The sequence below is a fragment of the Neolamprologus brichardi genome, chromosome 18 (genome assembly GCF_056152115.1).
Source record: "Neolamprologus brichardi isolate AB-2024 chromosome 18, ASM5615211v1, whole genome shotgun sequence".
NCBI classification, from domain to species: Eukaryota; Metazoa; Chordata; class Actinopteri; order Cichliformes; family Cichlidae; genus Neolamprologus; species Neolamprologus brichardi.
In genome coordinates, this window is record NC_142121.1 from 5,598,630 (window position 1) to 5,621,154 (window position 22,525).

At 40.5% G+C, this 22,525-nt stretch overlaps 2 protein-coding genes across 3 annotated transcripts; both read left to right on the plus strand.

Moving 5' to 3' along the window:
* Positions 1 to 1,839: 1,839 nt before the first annotated feature.
* Positions 1,840 to 4,235, plus strand: LOC148097486 (tripartite motif-containing protein 16-like). Its single transcript, XM_087832112.1, has one exon. It carries the CDS (start codon positions 1,864 to 1,866, stop codon positions 3,538 to 3,540), a length of 1,677 nt encoding a protein of 558 aa, XP_087688238.1. The 5' UTR covers positions 1,840 to 1,863; the 3' UTR covers positions 3,541 to 4,235.
* Positions 4,236 to 5,248: 1,013 nt separating this feature from the next.
* Positions 5,249 to 13,454, plus strand: LOC102793440 (uncharacterized). 2 transcript variants are annotated; one of them, XM_006809522.3, is made up of 3 exons: positions 5,249 to 5,389; positions 7,169 to 7,406; positions 10,403 to 13,454. In XM_006809522.3, the coding sequence occupies exons 2-3, from the start codon at positions 7,184 to 7,186 to the stop codon at positions 11,980 to 11,982; spliced, it is 1,803 nt and encodes a 600-aa protein (XP_006809585.2). In that variant the 5' UTR covers positions 5,249 to 5,389; positions 7,169 to 7,183; the 3' UTR covers positions 11,983 to 13,454. The 2 variants fall into 2 exon arrangements, with proteins under 2 accessions (XP_006809585.2, XP_006809586.2); XM_006809523.3 differs by having other exon boundaries at positions 10,412 to 13,454.
* The last annotated feature ends 9,071 nt before the right edge of the window (positions 13,455 to 22,525 follow it).

A 22,525-nucleotide genomic window follows, 5' to 3' on the forward strand; every position in this document is an offset into this window, starting at 1 on the left:
CCACGCAAACACGGGGAGAACATGCAAACTCCACACAGAAAGACCCCGGCCTGAGGGTGGAATTGAACTCAGGACCTTCTTGCTGTGCAGCAACAGTGCTAACCACCGTGCCACCGTGCTGCCTTGCCTTAACCATCTTCTTTTATCTATTGAAAGGCTTTAAGGCAAGCCTATTCAAATGGCGGCCCACGGGCCAAATGCGGCCCAGAAGCAACCTGCGAGTGGCCCTGCCTGTGGTCCTGGCAGAAACACAGAGAAAACGCAAAAAATTAATTAATTTAAAAAAAATAAAAATTCCTACAGCGTAGTGTAGACTGTGAATGCAACACTCCTAGTAGCCTAGCAATATTTAACCCACAATGCACCGTGATGTAAACATATTAAACAATCATCGTAATATATGATGCGACAACAGCATGTCTTTCTCACTCCAAAAGCGCAAAATTGACAATGAAAACTGTCGGTTTAACCCTGCCTGGACTGACAAATACTTATTCATTTTACCGAGTTTAATAATCTTACAACCGGAGTTGTACTACCATGGTGAGGGTCCTGTACAGCCCAAGAGAGAGCTGCAGCATCTTCCCTTCGTGTTTACTTTTTGGCGAAGAAGAAAAGACCTTTCACAGATTCTGAAACAGTGAAATACTGCATATGTGGTGGATGCGGTGAAAAGTGACGAAAAAATTAAAGTAAGTGTGACATCTATTAAAAACGTGCCCCTGTAGGACAGTTCAAATATTCGTAGAGTTGAAGTTCTGGCGTCAGATGAGTTTGAAATGCTGTTAGATGACCTGAAGAAAACTGATGTAATGTCTATAGCAGGAGATCACAGACAGAACTAATAATGCACAATTGTGCGTATATGTCCGTTTTTTTGGATGGGAAATTGCTCGCTTACTACCGTTAGAGGGACACACAGCTGGCGAAATAATGTTTGAGAAGATTTCAGCTCTTTTTGAGGAAAATGGTCTGGATATGAAGCGTGTCTGTATACTTGTGACGGATGGGGCTCCATCCATGGCAGGAAAAGTGAGTGGTCAGCGAAATATTTATTTTAATTTGAAAGGGAATTATCAAAATGTTGTTTTTTTTGTTATTATTATTATTATTTCAAATGTGCAAAAAATAGTTTAGTTATAGCTCCCTTTTTTTTTTAAATGGACCTTTTGGTGTGCATTTGTGAGGTCACCAGATTTACAGGGGAAAAGGAATAAAAAAAATTACTTGTTTTTCAATACAGTTGTGTGGGTTTGAAATTGATCATGATCTGCTGCTTACTGGCTTCAAAAAAATATCTGGCCCAGATAAATTCCTCGGTTTGAAAATCTGGCCCAACTAACTTCGTAGTTGAATAGCCATGCTTTAAGGCATCCAGCACTGTGCAACTGTGCAAGGCCTTTCTGTGTGATTTGCATGTTGTCCTTATCTCTGGGCACTCTGGCTTCCTCACAGTGCAGAGACATGTAGTTAGAGTGTCAGTGAATGAATAATGAATGAATAAAATGATTAATTTAGCAGATGTAGAAGATAATTTTTAAAAAGTTTGAATAGTATTTTTTAAAATGTGAAAAATGCTCTGTTATAAAAAGTGTTAATGACACACAGTCTGATAAACCTCCCACTTCCTCCCACTTCCTCCCACTCTCTGACTCAGCACCTCCTCTCTGTCCACATGTTTCTGTGTTCCCTCCCCTTCAGATCTAAACTTTGAAAATGGAGATGGGTGTAACCAGCATGTGGTGACGTGGAAGAGCTGACAGGCCCCATTAACTGCAGAAACATGCTGTTTACATCTCAGCTCAGACTAGTTTCAGTTATAAGGAAGTGAAACTCATACAGTCACTGATACTGAGAGGAGAAATGGCGCAGAAAGGAGTTCAGCTGGACCAAGAAACTTTCTCTTGTTCGATCTGTTTGGATCTACTGAAGAATCCGGTGACTATTCCCTGTGGACACAGCTACTGCATGAACTGTATTAATGGATTTTGGGATGGAGAGGAGGAGAAGAAAATCTACAGCTGCCCTCAGTGCAGACAGACTTTCACACCGAGGCCTGTCCTGGTGAAAAACACCATGTTAGCTGTTTTAGTGGAGGAGCTGAAGAAGACTGGACTCCAAGACGCTCCTGCTGATCACTGCTATGCTGGACCTGAAGATGTGGCCTGTGATTTCTGCATTCAGATGAAGTTAAAAGCTGTGAAATCTTGTTTAGTCTGTCTGGCTTCTTACTGTGAGAAACACCTTCAGCCTCATTATGACGTGGCTCCATTAAAGAAACACAAGCTGGTGGAGCCCTCCATGAAGCTCCAGGAGAAGATCTGCTCTCGTCATGATGAGGTGATGAAGATGTTCTGTCGTACTGATCAGCAGAGTATCTGTTATCTCTGCTCTGTGGATGAACATAAAGGCCACGACACAGTCTCAGCTGCAGCAGAAAGGACTGAGAGGCAGAGAGAGCTGGAGGTGAGTCGACAAAACATCCAGCAGAGAATCCAGGACAGAGAGAAAGATGTGAAGCTGCTTCAACAGGAGGTGGAGGCCATCAATCAGTCTGCTGATCAAACAGTGGAGCACAGTGAGAAGATCTTCACTGAGCTGATCCATCTCATCCAGAAAAGAAGCTCTGATGTGAAGCAGCAGATCAGATCCCAGCAGGAAACTGAAGTGAGTCGAGTCAAAGAGCTTCAGGAGAAGCTGGAGCAGGAGATCACTGAGCTGAAGAGGAAAGATGCTGAGCTGAAGCAGCTCTCACACACAGAGGATCACATCCAGTTTCTACACAACTACCCCTCACTGTCAGCACTCAGTGAGTCTACAGACTCATCCAGCATCAATATCCGTCCTCTGAGCTACTTTGAGGATGTGACAGCAGCTGTGTCAGAGGTCAGAGATAAACTACAGGACATTCTGAGAGAGGAACGGACAAACATCTCACTGACAGTCACTGAAGTGGATGTTTTAGTGCCAGATCCACCAGAGCCAAAGACCAGACCTGGATTCTTAAAATATTCAAAGGAAATCACACTGGATCCAAACACAGCACACACACAGCTGTTATTATCAGAGGGGAACAGAAAAGTAACATTTATGAAGCATCAACAGTCTTATTTTGATCATCAAGACAGATTCACTGGATGGTTTCAGGTCCTGAGTAGAGAGAGTCTGACTGGACGTTGTTACTGGGAGGTGGAGAGGAAAGGGAGAGTTATTATAGCAGTCGCATACAAGAACATTAGCAGAGCATGGTGGAGGAATGAATGTAGATTTGGGCATAATGACAAGTCTTGGGCATTAGATTGTTCCAAAAACAGTTATACATTTTGGCATAACAACATTCAAACTCCTATTTCAAATGTTGGGTCCTCCAGAGTAGGAGTGTACCTGGATCACAGAGCAGGTATTTTGTCCTTCTACAGCGTCACTAAAACCATGACTCTCCTCCACAGAGTCCAGACCACATTCACTCAGCCGCTCTATGCTGGACTCTGGTTTTACCACAATTTTGGAGACACTGCTGGGTTCATTAAACTGAAATAGACTGAAGTCTTTCATATTGTAGGTTGAAATCTGCATTTTAGTTTCCATTTTATTTTCTCTGCAGCAACATTGTGACATTTCTCCGCTGCACAAAGATCAGCTGTCAGTCAGACATTATGGGTGGTACCTCGGCATCTTGGGGTTTTTTGGTGGAGATCTTTCCTGCCATAGAGGCTACCACTGCTCATTAATATTTTTATCCATAAAAATATTTCTCCACATGAAAATGTAAACTTTTTTTATGCTCCCTGTATTTGTATTGTTTTGCTTCTATTTTGTTTTATCCTCTTCCACTTAATAAACCTTAACATAGAAATCAGCAGATTCCTTCATAACACAATTTTTAATCATCAATTTGTACATCTTTAAAGATATCTATGATTACATTTACATCTGTCTTTTTGACTAAATATTTCTGTTTTTGTTTTTTGTAGTGTTATTGTAGTTAATTTAATTGAAGTTTTAACAGTAATCAAACACTATTTTTAATGTTTACTTTGTGAAAAACTTAAGATTTTTACTAAATGCAACTCTGTTGTTTCATTCTAAAAATAAATGACATTTCTTTTGATCTGTTTTGAAGACAAAACTTTTCTTTTTTTTTCAAACACAAAAAATGAGGTGTTATGAAAGTATAGCTTTAATGATTCTAGTCATGATGATATAATCCATTGTTTTTAACATGCAACATAGGAAAAAACAAAGATCATTATTATAAAGAAAACTTTGTTAAACAAACTATTTTCTTTTGTCTTTATTCCAGGATCTCACTCAAATCTGCTTGAGAAAATGTGAAACCAATGTGAGAGAATAACTGGAGTAGTTCAGGCACGATGGTGTTAAAAGCCGAACTAAAGTCCACAAACAGGACCATGGCATAAGTTTCCAGGCGGTCGAGGTGTTGCAGGATGTAATGCAGCCACATGTGATATGAGACAAACTTAACTGGAGGACTAATTATAATATATAACAATATAAATATAGTATTTCCTCCTAGAAGAGATGAAAGACACGCTTTTGTGTGGATGAGTGTAGCGTTTTACTTTTCTGAGGGCCTTGCAGAAGCATCACTTGGTTCATAGGCCTTGTCTTCTGAAAAGCTCTGGAATGCTTTACTGAATAAAACAAATGACTTTGCTCATTTGACTTCAGTAAGGCAGACTGGGAAGCATTTCCTTCTAACTGTGAAAAAGCCACAGAGAAATTTGAGAAAAGCAGGATGGATGAATGGAATTACAGTTTATCTGAAATTATTGTTTAGTGCAAATAGTTTAGTGCAAGAAAAATAGTGGAAATGAAAAACATAGTAGCTGCTAGAGTGATTAAAACAGGTCTAAAATGAAGTTCAAGACTGTTAATTTAATTTAGTAAGCACTGGGTCTTCCGAATGTGGATCCATCATCAAAAAAAAACACAGCATGTGGCAAAAGCAATAACAGAATGAAAAGAATGGGTGTCATTACTTTACATGTTTAGACAGTCTGTTCCAGTTGTGCTGCAGAATTTTCAGACTGTTTAAGTCGATACTTGGCTTGGATCACTGGGGAACTAAAATTCTTTATTCAGGTTTCTGCAAAGCACTGGACTGTTTGGAAGGACTTTTATTTGGACTACGAATGACCCGAGGAGGGCAGCAGTGCGCCAGTTCTACTCAAAATTCTAATAGAAGAAGTATAGCGGAAATGACGTCACTCAAACTGCACAACAAACAAACAACAGTGGTTTGAGAGTTTTTCAAGGTAGAAATCTGCTCGGAGGTTAAGAAACAATCGACCAGGGTGAGATCAACCAGCGCAGACTAAATCCAAGCAGCAGCTCATCACATAAGTGCGTCCCTTTGATTTAAACGGTAAGATTTTATTATTAAACACCGGGACGAAAGAATCTGAGAGAAACCTTCAACTCGCACCACGTGGTTACCGTGCAGATGTTGTAGGTTATTTATTTTAAAACTGTGGAACGCGTGGTACTTGGGCTTTTTCTGGTCGTACGCAGGAAATCTCCTTTTTTTTAAAGATTAAATAACATACCATCGTGGAGGTATGCAAAGACAGCACGAGGGCTCTCGAGGCTCTTCTGGGAGCCTAAGTATAGAGCCGAATAGTGGGATTGTAACGCGCTTTGAGGGTCTCGAAAAGCGCTATATAAATGCAATCCATTATTCCATTATTAAGTCGACCATAAAAACGTCTCGCCGAGCGTGAGTCCTCTATGACGAGCTACCTTTCCTTATCGCCAGTGGTCGCGGCCACTATAAAGGGCTGGCGGGCTCGTGTACCTGAGCCCTGAGATCGTGCCGCGATCCCAGCCACCATCGATGAGCCTTTTCTGCGAGTGAACGGCCAGATGTGTGGTAGACCTCCTTTTCAGTAGCCGCTACCGACAAAACAGCAAATAAACACCAAATGTGTCATCTGTGACATTTATAAGGTTACCTCAAACACACTCCCTCAGTCTTGTTGCTCTTGAACAACAAAATGTCGCGAGTTTACCTGGTGATATTCTCGTGCGCGAGGCGATCGCGAAAACGGCAAACAATTAACACCACGCCGATGATGTTCACAGAACAGCAAGAGTAAAGCTTGTCTTCGTTATTGTTCCCCTCGTACGTGTTATTACTCCGATTTCAGCGTTTTCGCTGCACAACTAAAACGTGCAGTTTACTTTGTGTGCACTCAAATGGAGTCGAGTCAACTAGCTCCACCTGTGGCCAAGTGCCATAGCCTACAGCCAGATTCATTTGTTACACACATCTGCACCTGGCTCTATCGCCACGTTTGAATTTGTTTCAAGCACAATAATTGTGGAACTTTCAATTTTGTCTGTTTAAAGCTAAGTTAGTAATATTTATAATGTAATTTCCAAAACTTGCATATGATCTGCAATTTGTAGCAGATCCACTATCACATAGCAGCTGGAGAAGTCTCAAATGAGGCCAGACAATCTACCACACATCTGTTCGACCGACGCCAGTTAATCTGGAACACCGGCAGCGGGGAGTTGGCGAGGCCAATGGATGCATGATGTGATTAGTCGACTATCTCAAAAATAATAGTTTGTGGCAGCCCTAGCTGGAGTACCCAGAGGGAACCGACACACTGAGGAGCAGAACATGCAAACTTCTGAGTCGAATTAAGAATCTTCTTGCTGTGAGGCAACAGTGTTAACCACCATCCCACCGTGGTGATTCTATATTTTTACTTAAGTACAGTTTAAATAATTTACATGATATTAATTCATTATTGTGACTGCAATTATTTCGTAGTTTGAAAATAATGAAAAACAAAACAAAATACTGCAGCTTTAAGCACAAATCAGCAAACAAAGTGAAAGAGCTTTTAATTTGAAATTTGGACTCAGATCATAGTCAGGTGGTGAGAAACACTCTAAAATCCTCCATCTAAATATACATTTTAATGATATAATTACTTTTGGTTGTCACTGTGGCAGGTTAAAATGACAAACAGTTGCGCAACTGTGAAGCTGGCAGCAGCTACCTGAAAGTTTTTGTATTCTTAATTTTGCTTATAAAAGTATCAGAACTTGAGTCACTCACATGGTGCTCTTGAAACATTTGTCACATTTGTTCATTTTTAATTTCTCCCGTTATCACTTGTCTCTTTTCAAGAATTCTCAAACCAGAATGAAGAGTAAGGATGAGGAGGTTCTCGCAGACCAGCAGGTCTGTAACCAGGAGAGGAGCTCCAGTCTGAAGCAGGAGGACCCAGAGCCTCCTCAGATTAAAGAAGAACAGGAGGAACTCTGCACCAGTCACGAGGTTGAACACATCATGGTCTGGACCGGGCAGGAGAGTCTCAGACTGCTGGATACCATCTGGAAACCTGAAATAAAGATACAAAGCAAAGGTATGTGAATCTATCAGGAAGGCAGGAACCAGTGAAGCATCAGTGATGTCTGCACTGGGAAGAAGGAAAAGGCGCCTTAATATCTGTTATTGTTGCTCAGTTTTCTTTTAGGAGCAGTTGACAGTCTCACAAATTGTGGTTTTCTGGAAGCAGAAACGATGTCTCACAATGTCTACAAGGGGTCACTGTAGACCATAGATTTGCTTCATAGCATGTGGCTCGCAAGTTTGCTAACAGTAGGCAGTGTTGGAAAAGTTACTTTTAAAAGGTATTACAGAATATATGTATTTTGTAATGTATTCAGAACTCGTTACTCAGTGAGTGTAATGTATTCTGAATACTTTGGATTACTTAATATATTAACATGCTTTTTACAACTACATGAATTGCTGTGTGATTTATTACTATTACTGAAGGATACTCGCCAAACCAGTACCAACTAGACTTTTAAATCTTAATGTAAAATGAGTATCAGTAGGTTGGACATTAGGTACGGCTTCACTTTTTGCTGCGTCTCATATAGAAAACTATTCCGCGCGTATATGAAACAGGTCCGTGGCTCCGAACCGTAGTAAAGGGAACCCCGGGGTATTCCGTTACTACCCAACACTGTTGGAAAGGCACAAATATGGCAAAACTAACAACAGTTAAACTAAAAAGCAGTTCTTTAACCTAATTCCTAATACAGCTGGGTGTAATTGTACAGCCACTGCTAGGAAATTAGTGCTAAATAATTTTACCAACAAAGTATGAAAAGTTTGGAATACTCTATAGATGAGACAAACAAATATTACTAATGTTGGATTCTAATTAGAACTTAAACTTTATTTTCAGGGGTACAGGAATAATTTAAGGCCCAAGCGCAACACGTTTAAATGACTGAAACTAAAAGGAACAAGTTGAAGTGTGTTGGTTGCGAAAGTAGAAACAATCTTGAGTCTAGTTGATGTTGAAACCTGAAAATGAGTTCATATTATGATGCTGATTGGCTTTATTTGTTAATGGATATAAAATCTCTACAGAGTTAAACCCAATTGGACATTGTAGAAGAAAACAACAAAACAAACAAATATACAAAACATTTGCTTATTTTGAAACTGAAGATAGGAACAGAAAAGTCAGGACGGAGCCATGTTACCACTGTTTTCTGTCTTCTTTTAACAACAGTTAGTGACCTGAGGAGACCAGCTGCTGTTTTGAGTTTCTTCCCATTTTCTCTGATATAAGATTCTAGCTGTTGAACAGTCCTGGGTCTCAATTTTCATATTTTTCACTTTCATGCAAAATATTTTCAGTGGATGAAAGAAACATTTGCCATGTCTGCAGGCAGGCCAGTTCACCACCTGGACTCTACTACTACAAAGCCATGTTGTTGGAATAGATGCAGTATGTGGTTTAATATTGTCTAGCTGATGCAAGGCCTTCCCTGAAAAGCCCATCGTCTGGATGGGAGCATTGTTGAGTTAGAAACTTGACGCCTAAGCAGCCAGTTTGATAGGAAATTCTATCAGAGAAGAAAGTTTTTGACCTGAGCACTGAGAACAAGCAAGTGATCCTCATTAATCCAAAGGATGCCATGTCCATGTTTTCAAAAAAAAATTCAAATTCTGCTTCAACTGACGACAATTGAGACAAAAAACCTAAAATCCGAGTAGAAAAAAGTTAAATTTTTCACTGTAAAAACCACAAACATGTTTAACAAATCATTTTCGAAACTTAAAATGCAAATAGAAATTGTACATTTCTAAAAATTATGCACACGTTTTGCAAATAACATCGGTACATGGTACTATGTACCTAAAAATGCACACATAAGACTGAGAAGAACACCACAGGTATAAACCCTGTAGGTATGACAACATGAGGCGTATCACTCCTGTTTTCCACATGGAGACAGCGTTTACACTGCAATCTGCCTTTGGTGGCTTTTTTTGGAGCAACTGTGGCATTCACGAGTAGAACTGACACAAAACAACACAACGACTACACTACACCCTAACTATACCCTCCAAACATGCTAAATGTTACAAATCTCTCCCGCATCAAAACTTGCTCTCTCTCTTTCTTTCGCTCGCTCGCTCACTCTGACTCGCCGGTGTCACTCCTAAAACTTCCACCTCTTCCCAAACAACATTGGTCAACATGGTACATTTTTTCACTAATAGGGAAAGAAAGGGGTGTTTTGTCTTTTTCTCTCACAAGATAAAAAGGAGTGTTTGCTAGTGCTGTCCTTAAAAAACACTGTTTTTACAGTTTCTTCCCGCTGCAAACACTACTGTTTTATTCAGAAAAAAACATTCTGTGTATTTTTTATCATACGTCTGTTTTACATGGCCTGTCAACACAATTTAAAAACTGGTATAAAGTTTAAGTCCGCACTTTCGACCCAAGTTGAAATGGAGACTCTGGGTTGTTGCATCTTGTTGCTGTGTTGTCCTAAATTGGTGGTCTGATTTTTGGCGCATCAGCACGTCCGTCGACTCTCAAGCGTTAACCAAGTTGAGCATGCATTTCTACTGTTGAAAGCTAAACTTGGGACAGAAAGGCCTACAAACAAACAAGAACTAAAAGTCACTGCAGTAAAGGCCTGGCAGAGTATTAAAGAGGAGAAAGCAAGCATCTGTATTAGAAATGAACATGATGATTTTTTTCTCACATTTTTATTCCGTGTTTTCATTCAACCTACTGAATTGAAGCTGAAGGTCTGCACTTAAACTGCATCTGAGTGGTTTCATTTAAAATTCATTGTAGTAATGTACAAAATTAATATGTAAGAAAATGCAGCAAGATCTTTTGATTTGTATGTAGCTCCCCAAATTTCAATTTGTTCCGGTGTATCTAAGTGTCAGTATCACTAGCATAACTGTTTGAATTACACTGGCGTACGTGGGCGACATGCTCATAGAGAACTTCTAATAGTTGATGAGATGTTTTGCTTTTGTTTTTTTTAATGTTCGAGTTTTTGGTTTTTTAATTTTATGTTTTTGTCTCTTGAGACTTTTCAGATCAAAAGATCTGTAAGGAGGAAGAGGTTCCTGCAGACCAACAGGTCTCTAACCATGAAAGGATCTCCAGTCTGGATCAGGAGGATCGAAAGCCTCCAGAATTTAAAGAGGAACAGGAGGAACCCTGCATCAGTCAGGAGGGAGAGCGGCTTCTTCTAAAGGAAGAGACTAATACATTTATGGTGACTTCTACTCATGAGGAACCTGAACCAAGCAGTGACTTTCTTTCTAACAACTGTCCTCAGCCAGAGTGGAGCCAAGGCCAGGAAGAAAGTGAGCATGTGCACTCAGGATCAACTACAAATGCAAACACAAAGAGGAGAAATCAGAGAAAGCAAAGTGGAGTAGAGAGCCAGCTCATGTCATATAGTCAGTGTAAGCCTGACACAAGTAGAAAGTCTGTAAAATGTGAGTTTTGTGGAAAAACCTTTCAGTATAAATACAGACTGCTTAACCATCTAAGAGTCCATACAGGTGAGAAACCTTATTCTTGTAGCACCTGTGGGAAACGATTCATTCAGCTGAACGGCTTAAAAACTCACATTAGAACCCACACAGGTGAGAAGCCATATTCTTGTAGCGCCTGTGGGAAAAGCTTTAGTGACGCGTCAGCATTCAGAGTTCACATGAGAATCCACACAGGTGAGAAGCCACACTTGTGTAAAATATGTGGTAAAACGTTCAGTCAGGCGGCACACTTGAAAAGGCACACGAGAATCCACACAGGTGAGAAGCCACATTCTTGTAACACCTGTGGAAAAAAATTCAGTGATATGGAGAGCTTGAAAACTCATATGAGAAACCACACAGGTGAGAAGCCATATTCTTGTAGCAGCTGTGGAAAAAGATTCAGTGACATTGTGTGCTTCAAAACTCACATGAGAATCCACACAGGTGAGAAACCTTATTGCTGTAGCACATGTGGGAAAGGATTCCGTCAGCTGATCCACTTAAAAACACACATGAGAATCCACAAAGGTGAGAAGCCATATTCTTGTAGTCTGTGTGGAAAAAAATTCAGTTGCATTCTGTTCTTCAAAACTCACATGAGAACACACACAGGTGAGAAACCTTATCGGTGTAGCACATGTGGGAAAGGATTCAGTCAGCTGATCCAATTAAAAACTCACATGAGAATCCACACAGGTGAGAAGCCATATTCTTGTAGCGCCTGTGGGAAAAGCTTTAGTGACCCGTCAGCATTCAGAGTTCACAAGAGAATCCACAAAGGTGAGAAGCCACACTTGTGTAAAATATGTGGTAAAACGTTCAGTCAGGCGGCACACTTGAAAAGGCACATGAGAATCCACACAGGTGAGAAGCCATATTCTTGTAACACCTGTGGGAAAAGCTTTCGTCACTCATCAGCATTAAGAGTTCACATGAGAATCCACACAGGTGAGAAACCATATTCTTGTAGCGCCTGTGGGAAAAGCTTTAGTGACGCGTCAGCATTCAGAGTTCACATGAGAATTCACACAGGTGAGAAGCCAAACTTGTGTAACATATGTGGTAAAATATTGAGTCAGACAACAAACTTGAAAAACCACATGAGAATTCACAGTACATGAAAGTGTCAAAGGTGGAGGAAAGAGTTCAAATGGAGCAATATTCAAAGCGGAGCTTCACTGCAATGCATGAGGGAAAAGATTACCTCATATTTAGTTCAATTTGGTGTTTTATGTCCGTAACAGTAACAACTGTTTGTTACACTAATTGGCTTGTTACTATGATGAATGTTTTTCTGTACAGATAACATCTATATATTAATTGTAGATGTTAGTTAATATTTTTTTTACCTAATCAACTTTGTTATAAAGAACATTTATTATTTTTTTATTGCAAACATTTAATTCATTAGTCATTCTGGTTTTCCTACAAAGGATTTGAAATCATTCAAGTAATACCTAAGACCAAAAATCTGGAGTCATTATGGACTGGAAGTCACTTCATGTTGTGATGTTGATTTAGTTAGTTGTGCTTTTTATTTGTGTACATTCTGTAGTATTCATTCCACCTCATTTAATTTCTGTATTTAATGTATATAAGTTTAGATTAGTTATTTATAGTTGGTTTACACAGCTTTGTGTATGTATGTGTATGAATGTGTAATGTATATATAGACGTGTGTGTGTGTGTGTGTGTGTGTGTAAGTAAGAGAGATTTACATTGCTGTGCTTGAGATCCACCATCTACTGGAACCAAATTCCTTTCTGATTTTTATAGTTTAAAAAAATGTCATAAAAATGATTATAACCAGTTCTTTGCAGTAAACAACATAACAATGTTCTACTTTATTTAGCTTTTTTCCACAATTTGTTTCTTGGTGTCTGACTATGTTTTATATAAATTGAGAAACTATTTATTTAAACTCAGATTTTTACAATGGACTTTTTCACCCAGTGTGCTTGAATTTGGGTTTATTAAAGAAAATCTGTTATACTTAAGCCCAGTACCATGTTCAAATTCTTGGGGAGTCTACAAAGCATTGTAGTTTCACTTGTATTGTGAGAGATGTTATTTTGGGGGGTATTTTATATTCTCGTTTTCACATATTATAGAAATAGAAGTAAATTGAAGAGACTGTTCTCTGATGCAAATGTATGTTAACATGTGTGACTTCATCCCTCAAGTACTGACACTCACCATGTTGTGTAATGGATGTGAAAACTTTGCCTGTGTTGTTACCACAGGCAAGATGTGCAAAATAATTCAGCAAATAAAAGCATCAGCTTGTTCCATCATCCAGCTTGTTCAATGAAGTCCGATGCTAACTGGAAATAGAGATAATTCGCCTTTCAAAGTAAATTTTAAGAATATGGAAACCATATAAAATTACTTAAATACTTAACACAAATCATATTTCTGACACACAGTCTATGGGTGTAACCTCCAGAGTTACACAACGGTTTTGAATGACCCTGTTATTTAAGCAGAAGACTATCCCACTATAAATGCAGGTCTTCTGTCCTACAGAGGCTCTGAAACCATGACTCTCCTCTACAGAGTCCAGACCACATTGACTCAGCTGCTCTTTATTGGAGACTGAAGTCTTTAATGGTGTAAGAGGTTTAAATTTTCTTTTAGTTTGTCCTTCCATCATTTTCTTTATGCACTGAACATAGATTAGCTGTCAGTTGAACTTTATGGGCAGAGCGCTACCGTAGTTTTATTTTTGTTTTTTTGTCTGCAACTTAATGGAGTTAAACAGAAATTAGCAGAACTTTCTGTTCGTTGATGTGATTGGTGTGGGGGTAGGGACAGGCTTAGGGCGTCGGGGGATTCCCCAGGAGCATCTTCCTTGGAGGGCTCAACCTGGGGTTGCGGTCATGGCCTGTTTAGGGCTCTGTTGGCTCTTAGGTGACGGTTTCCTCGTGGATGCGTGCAGCGGGCCTAGGGGAGGGTCTGTGCTGACGGACGTGGGTTACTGGCCTGGTAGCCTGGCTGCCCCTGGGTGGGTCCGGGACAGGCGTGGGGTTCTGGGGGTGCGCCTTCTTCTTGGCTTTGGGTCCTGGTTGGTCGCCGGGGTTGTGGGTGAGCGGGTGTATGGGGGCCCAGCCCTGGCGCAGGGTCCCGCCAGTGCATCGAGCCACATGGGGGACTCTTCAACTGGTGGGAGGAGGCTGTTACATCTTGCAGGAGGTCTCCTCTCTCCAGGAACTCACTCTGCAGGAGGGGGAGATATAGGAAAGGTGGAGGAACATCTCAGCCAGGGTGTCTATTGTCTTGTGTAGTCTGGAAGATGAGTGGATGACAGGGTGGGTGCAGTTTTCTCTGTGGTGGGGTCAGGTGGGCTGTCCCGGGCTCTGTGGGGCGGGCGGCGCTGCTGAACCGGTCCAGATGGGCCTGGGCCCCCTTTCCCTGGTGGGTTGCAGAGTATGGGGGTGCCTACTGGGGTCAGCAGGGGAGCTGGCCCCAAGAAGAGGCCACTTGCCCCTCCCTTCCTTCCCTTCCCATCTCCAGCTGCCTCCCTCTTCCCGCTCCACCACAATCACCCATACATGCAGGCCCTTGGGGTAAAGGTGTGTCACCAGGGTGCAGGGAAGGCATCCCCCCCCCTCTGTCCCCTTCTGGCTGCCTGTCCCTCAATTTTATCCCACAACTTAGACATTACTCACACTCTCATAACACATACATATAGGATCTTGGGGGTGGGCACACTACATGGTATCCAGAAGACCTTTAGGGTATACAACCTCACCCCTGGCGTCGTTGCCCACCTCTCAATTTTAAATACACGTAGACATTGAGGGCTATCAGGAGGGGCTATGCGCTTACCTGCTGCTCTCTGGCAGGTAGCTCCATGCCCTCCTGGGTTTTTAATGCACCTTAGGACACACATGTATCAACACTACATATGAGCGGGCGGAGGGAGGTTTGGAGTCTTTGTATCTGTGTGTGCCTGTGTCTATGTCAGGTCAGGTATCAGAGGCCACCTCTCTAGGGACATCTCAGGCCCTCCAAGGTATGGAGGCCTGTCTCCCCCCACCACTTTCCCTGCCAGTGGCAGACATCGGTGCATTGGTGGTTCTTTGTGTCCGGGGATGGACATCCAGGTACACACCGGCTCACTCCTGGTGGCTGCTTGTCGGGGCCTGGAGCCTGGGGCTCGCTCGGGCCACTTCGGGGGTGGGGTGCCCTCGGCCTCTCAGCCTGGGGCTTGGTCTCTCTGGCACCACTGGCTGCCGGCGGAGCTCATGGGCACGTCACTGCAACCCCCCCGGCTTCTGCTCCGCGGCTGCTGAGTGACCCCTCATCTGGGGCTCTCCTCAGCTCTTTCCGGGATAGTGACTCGGTCACCCCTCCGTTGGTCTTCCTTGGTCTCTTATGCTCTGAGGGCCTCTGGATGTCTGGAGTTTTGATCTCCTCCATACCTGCTTCATGCCCTGGAGGACGGGGCTGTGGCTCCCCACACCCTCTAGCAGATCATTACATGAAGGAACCTTTTAAATACAAGCGCGCTCATGCTCACAGGTGTACACACGGGTGCTGCACAATGATATTTAATATTTAGCATTTACTGTTATATTCACATAGATCATCGCAATGATGTTGTTTATTATATTGTTCTTTTTTTTGCTTGTTTTCTCTTTTTTCTTTCTCAACAGGTGATCCAGGTGATTGATATATGTATTTTTTTTGTCTGTTTGTTTTGTTGGTTTTTGTTTTTTGCCCTTTATCACCGTTCCTCATCCCCGCTGTTTTTCTTTCCCTCTTTCTTTCTCCCCTTTTTTCCCCAGTCAAGTCTGTCAGGTATATAGCAAGTGAAAATAAAATGAAATAAAATAAACAATAAAACGTGAATCAAATAGACCGGCATGGCTGGGATGGTCCATTTGATAAAGTAAATCCGTTGGGCATCTTTCTTCGCCTTTAGACACAAAAAAAAAAAAAGTGCTGAAGTGATTACGTTTAAATAAAACTGTTTGCTGGACACACACACACATCTATCTCTGATGGACCAAATGTGTAGTCTTTTTATTTTACATTTTTGTTTTCTTGAATACAAAAAAGGCATGTTGAATTATTGTAATTAATGGTGGGATATTTCATATTTTTATCTATTTAATATGTGAACAAACAAAAAAGGTTCTTATTATAAAATAAACTTTGTTCTAAGTCTTTTCTTCTCTCTTCATTCCTGGATCTCACTTAAATCTGATGCAAAGAATGTAAAACTAAGAAAACTGAGAGAATAACTGAAGCAGTTTCTTCCTGAGACATTACAAAGTTCAGATATCTTAATCAATGCTCGATTATCCAGGATGGGAAATCCCAAAAATGTATTCTGTTCATCTAGACGTGGTGTTTTCTGTGGGAAAGGCGTTTTGTCATCATATCAAGGTATTTGGATATGATGTTCTTCTGCTTCCATGGCTGCTGTATCTATTAGGACAGTGTTTGCTTTGTGCTCCAGTGGATGATGAGAGTCAAACCTACTGATCCGTACGCCTTGGTTAACAGTAGACATCAGCTTTAAAATGTCTCCCATTTTTAATGGAAACAAAAGCTACAAAGGCTGACCTGCCACTTTTTATATCATCCTTGGTGAGCTGGAAGTGTTCGTCCCCAAGTTAATGCGATCTGTGAACTGTGGTACGGTAACATTATAAACAGCTATTTTTAGTACCATTGATATTTATTTTCTCCAAGAGATATTTCTAAGTTAACTCAAATAATTACTTTCTCCAAACCATCAACATGTCTTTTAGCCCCCATTCCTACAAGACTGTTCAAAGAAGTGCTATCATTAATTAATGCTTCAGTCTTAAATATTATCTAATAATCGGCGATGTACCAGAGGCCTTCAAGTTGATGATTAAACCATCTCTTGACCCACACGTTTCAGCTGAGTACTGGAAGATTTAAACATTTCCTTTTATCTCAAGAATTTATTTTGTATATTCTAACCCAAATGATGAATATTCATTGAAATAATGTTAAACCAGTATCAGCATATTCAGTTGACTCACCATTGAAATCTGACATAGATTTTACATCGCATTTACATCCTCTGTTAATATTTGATCAGTGTTGAATTTTAGCATTGATTTTATATCAGTTATTACCCTCAGTTAATGATGAATCAATGTTGAATTTCGGTGTTGATTTTCCACCACTTTTGTACCCTTGGTTAATATTGAAACAACAATAAAATCATGATTAAAACAGGACTTAATAGGTATTTCCATCAATCCTAGACCACAGACAACTACCATCAACACTTAAACCTGTGAAAAAGACAATTGTGTTTGATCTAAAAACAGGATAACCATTATATGTTGAACATTATCCTACAATTTATCATGTTCGTAACAACAATCCTATAATATTAAGCACTGGGCATTATGTAATTAAAAAAATGACAATAGACAAATTTGTATCAATAAAAAAACTATTTATTTTATAAAGAAGATTTATTGTTAAATGTATTAGTTACAAGTCACTGTTTTTAGTTTACTCCAGGATGGGGCTGGATATCGGGCGTCCTGCACCACCCATCCGATCAGGAGCATAGCGGAGCCATTTCTGCACTGCTGTGGCGAAGGCAAACTCAGAAACTGCATTTACCCCCACCTGCTGAGTCAGGCCATCTAGGACAAAAACAAATAAGCAAAAAAATAAAAGAGTAAAAAAGAGAGGCTCAATTAGAGCTTAAATATGAACAACCTCTTGTAAAAAGCAGGGAGAAAGCCTATAAACCCACGTTCCCCAACCCCCGGGCCACGGACCGGTAACGGAGGCCCGGGTGTGAAATTTATGAATAGGGTTTAGTTTTTTTTTTTTTTAAATCGTTAATTCTGTTACCCTGGGTCTTTTCCGGTGTTGTAGTTGTGTCTCTTATTTTGAAAGAAATATTTACACGTTACCATAGTGACCAGAGAGCATTAAGGGGCAGAGAGGAGGATGTTACTCTCAATGTTGTTGGCGCATTTCAGGAGGACGCTGCTAATAAAGTTGCACAATTTTACCGTGAATTTGTTGAATTTTATTATTATATTTACAAAATACCACAGTTTTTGTCTTGGTCATATCATTTTAATTTGTTGTATTTATCCACGACAACATGAAGGCCGGTCCGTGAAAATATTGTCTGACATTAAACCAGTACGTGGCACAAAAAAGTTTGGGGACCGCTGCTATAAACTAGTAGGCTGATTAACATGAAAGTCACAAGGCTGAAATCAACAAGCTACCTCCTCACTTTGTTCACCTGTGTGCTATATTTCATGATCTGCTTGGCTGCAGGACCAAACATGGGGCCTGAAATTACACATATTGTCCTAAGCATTTTCCTGTATCCCTCAGACGAGGACTGGGCAAGCCACAACTATCACCTTGCCATGGTTAAGGTAGAAATAAGTCTGCCAAATTTATTATTTTTTTGCTTCCAATGTGCCACACTACTTTGTTTTGTTCGCAGTCATAGTTTCTGGTCTTTCAATATTCTTTGGAGAGTCCCAAGTACTAAAACCCTGGTGATAGCAGTCCTTTAAGAGGGTCAAGAACCCACTAATGATCATGTATCTCATCACATGAAAGGTGACTTTATCAAGGTGTGAAAAAGGGTGTGGGTCATTATCAGCAGAGGTTTCAGGTGAAACCATTGTGAGACCTTGCCTCACCCTATTATGTGACCTATTGAGATCAGCTAACGTGAGATGTTGGTGGGCTTTAAGGTGCCTGTGAAGAGACTTCAAGAAACTCTGAGTGTTATTAGCTGAAAGCTCAGCATTTGTGGCTTGGCTTGTCCAAAGAAATTTTTGGTTGTCACTCCAATTCAGCAGTCCCAAATACATAATTAAACTGTCAAGCTGAATCATGAAAAATGCCAGTGTGATGGACGTAACTATAATTTTTTTTACCAACAAGGTGATTCCCACAGAGCTATTAGCTGCAAATTTGGCACGTCTTAGCATTGTGTGCCAGGTATCCTTAAAAAAAGGGAAGAAACTGAACAAATGGAGGACAAAAGAAGTGGAAGACCTAAAACACTATCTCCAGGTTAACAGGACATAAAAGTCATGTTCTTAAGAAAGAGGAAAACAATCTAGCAAAGACCTGACACAGCAAATGACAGATGCATGTAGCACTTCAATTGATCCACTCTATTGGTTCAGTGAAGGCTCATAAAACTACAATAAACAATAAAACTTACCAAAGATGCACTTGCAGAGCACTGTCTCTTTAAATGCCCTTTTTTGCTTGGTCTGGTCCTTATTTTTTCTCCCAGTCCAGTTAAGTCCAGAGGCCAGCTCATTTGTAATGGCATAGGCTAGTATACGACGGACTCGCACCTCCAGTGTGGTCCCTCCAATCAAAGAAAAGCGTCTCACCTATCAAAATATTTTCAAAAGTTGAATTATTGTGACTTATGTTTTAAATGTGTATGAATATGCTTGTGAGTTGACATGGAATAATTGAAAGAGACAATGTTTTTTTTCCCAAAGCTTAATTTTCCAGAGATAATAGGAAATATTTTGGTTAATTCCTATTTGTTGGATCTTCCGATGATAGCATGTTGATGTATATTCAAGCAGGACATACAGCAGCAGGCAATTTTAATAAGCTTTAAGAACCTACCATTGTTTTATTTGCTTCCGGTAACTGCAGAGTTGCCTCTGCATTGTTCAGCTCATCCATATTATGTAAAGGCAAATCCAGAGGCAAAACGCCAGCATCAACAGGTTCATTGCTGCAGGATTGACGGAAGGCTCTGAACTCCTCACGGAGGTCCCTGACTTCTCTGGTCAGTTCTGTCACCATAGTTATCAGTTTTTGGAAGGCTGCATCTGTTTGTGATGAGAAAAAAAACAACTATATCCATAAGTTATGGCTTCACATTTTGATTTCAAGTTTAAGTAGTTCAATCAGCTCAAACTGTTTACAAGTTTATCCCTTTCGCATGTAGATGAAATCCTATGTAAAATTTCAAAGTACAACATTTTAGAATTTGCCTTTTAAAAGTTGACTCACAGAGTCTCTGGAATCTAAAAAATCAAAATAAGATGATATTTAATAACATAAATTAGTGTTTCAATGGTAAAATTACAATGAAATTGTGACGAAACTAATTTTATCAAAGCATACTTTCATTATCAAAGGCATTCAACGCACACTCTATTTGCTGGGGAGGTTGTATAGTTGTGTAGGTTGGTGTGTTGGGCTGGAGCGGTGAAAGGAGCCGGTAGCTGGCCGGGGCATCGTGATGGTTGCTAGTAGTGGGTTGGGAGGCAGACTGCAAAGTGGTGGAGGCTGTTCAGAAAAATGTTTAAAAAAATAAAAGCTTACATAAAATTTATCTACAAAGGTTCATTTCCTCACACACATTAAACATTACAATATACTATACCTGGGGGATTCGGTCATCTACAGAGGAATTTCCTATTTGAAGACTTTTTGTCAGGTTTCAGAGCCCATCACAGTACAGAGATGGCTTTAGTGAAGGTCTCAAATGATCTTCTTTCGTCCCTGACAGTGGACTCATGTCCTGCTAGACCTCAGTACAGCATTCAATACTATTGGCCATAGTATTTTATTACAGTGATTAGAACATGCTGTAGTTATTTAACTTACTTAAACAGCTACAGCGCTTCAGTGTTTTGAATTCTATTACTCTAATAGACTCGTTTGTTCGTGTAAATGGAGTTCCACAGGGTTCTGTGCTAGGGCCAATTCTGTTTACATGCTTCCTATAGGCAATATCATTAGAAGGCAAAGATGGCATAACACACACCAATTTGTTAAACTGCAGGAATGTCTTAAAGACATAAAGACCTAGATGGCCTTGCATTTTCTGCTGCTCAGTTCATATAAAACTGAGGTTATTGTACTTGCCCCTTAAAATCTTAGGAATTTGGTACCAAACCAGATTATTACTGTGGATGGTACTACCTTGGCCTCTAGTTGCACTGAGGAATCTTGAAGGTATTTTCAAAGAGTATATGTCCTTCAATGTGCATATTAATCAAATATTAGAGCTGGATTGCGTGACCCTTAATACTGCCTTAGTTATTCTGCAATATGCAGTTAGGCTACCGGGGATTTTCATGATGCACGTTCTTTTTCCACTCACTGTATTGTTGTGGAGTCTTTATGTTACAATATAAAGCACCTTGAGGCAACAGTTACTATGATTTGGTGCTATATAGATAAAATTGAATTCATTTGTTTTTTTCTTGGTTGTTGTTGTATGTATGCCATAGGGCCTCTATTGTCTTAATTAAATTAAATAATATCAATGTATCTTTAGACATTATTTATTAGTTTAATGATTTGAATTTGTTACAAAGTTGGAGTTAGCTGAAAATTAATCAAAGTCTGCCAGTTTTATGAAGGTCATTCACATACGCTGGTATGGTAACTTGTGGAACTAATCCAGGCCAACAGACCAATCTGTTCTTTGGTCTACAGATGGTAAGAGGGTTCCAAGTTGTGATCTCCCATAGAACAAGTCTGCTACAGCTTATCCTTGTATTTTTACATGCTGTGTGAAATGTGCCATTTCAGCTGGCTACATAATTATAACCTTCATTTCCCAAATTCAATATGTAATAAGTTCTTAGTAACTAATAAATGGGTAAAGTACAATAAGCCTAAAAAACAGTTTTTATAAAGATGTAATTTTCTACATAGTCAAAGGAGCTTGCAAAGAAAAGCGTCTGGACTTCTTTAAGTTACTTGAAGACATTTCACCTCTCATCCAAGAAGCTTCTTCGGTTCTAAGGTCAAATGGTGGAGAGTCCCAGATATAAACCTAGTGGGAGTATCCCCCCACAGAGGGACAAAAGAACCCCCTGTTGATCCTCTAATCGCCTGAGCCAAGGTGTGGAACTGGGTGTGGGTCCCAATCAGCCAGAGTTTCGGGTGAGTTCATTGTGAAACCTGGCCCCACCTTATCATGCGAATTCCTGAGGTCAGATGGCCCAGGATGTGAGTGGGCATTAAGGCGTCTGGGGAGGGATCTCAAAACTGGATTATAGATGGCAGAGAGTTGGTGTCGTAAACCACCGCCTCTGTTCAAAGATGGTCGCTCACAGTGGACATAGATGGCTTCTTTCACTCCTCTTTCAAACCATCTGTCCTCTCTGTCCAAAATGTGAACATTGGCATCCTCGAAAGAGTGACCTTTGACCTTTAGATGCAGATGGACAGCTGAATCTTGTCTTGTGGAGGTGGCTCTTCTGTGGTGGCTGTTTGGTCTCTCCAATGTAGAGGTCTGGGCATTCCTCGCTGCACTGTACGGCATACACCACATTGTTAAGTCTGTGTTTTGGCGTTTTGTCTTTCGGGTGAACCAGTTTTTGTCTGAGTGTGTTGCTGGGTCTGAAGTACACCGGGATGTCATGCTTGGAGAAAACCCTTCTGAGTTTTTCTGATACACCGGCTACATAGGGGATGACAATGTTGTTGCGCCTGTCCTTCTTATCCTCCCTCGCTGGTGTCTGATCTTCTTTTCTGTGCCTCTTTGTTGACTTTAAGAATGCCCATTTAGGATAGCCGCACGTTTTGAGAGCTTCCTTTACATGTGTGTGTTCCTTCTTTTTCCCTTCAGGCTTAGAGGGAACACGTTCTGCCCGGTGGTGTAGGGTCCTAATTACTCCAAGTTTGTGT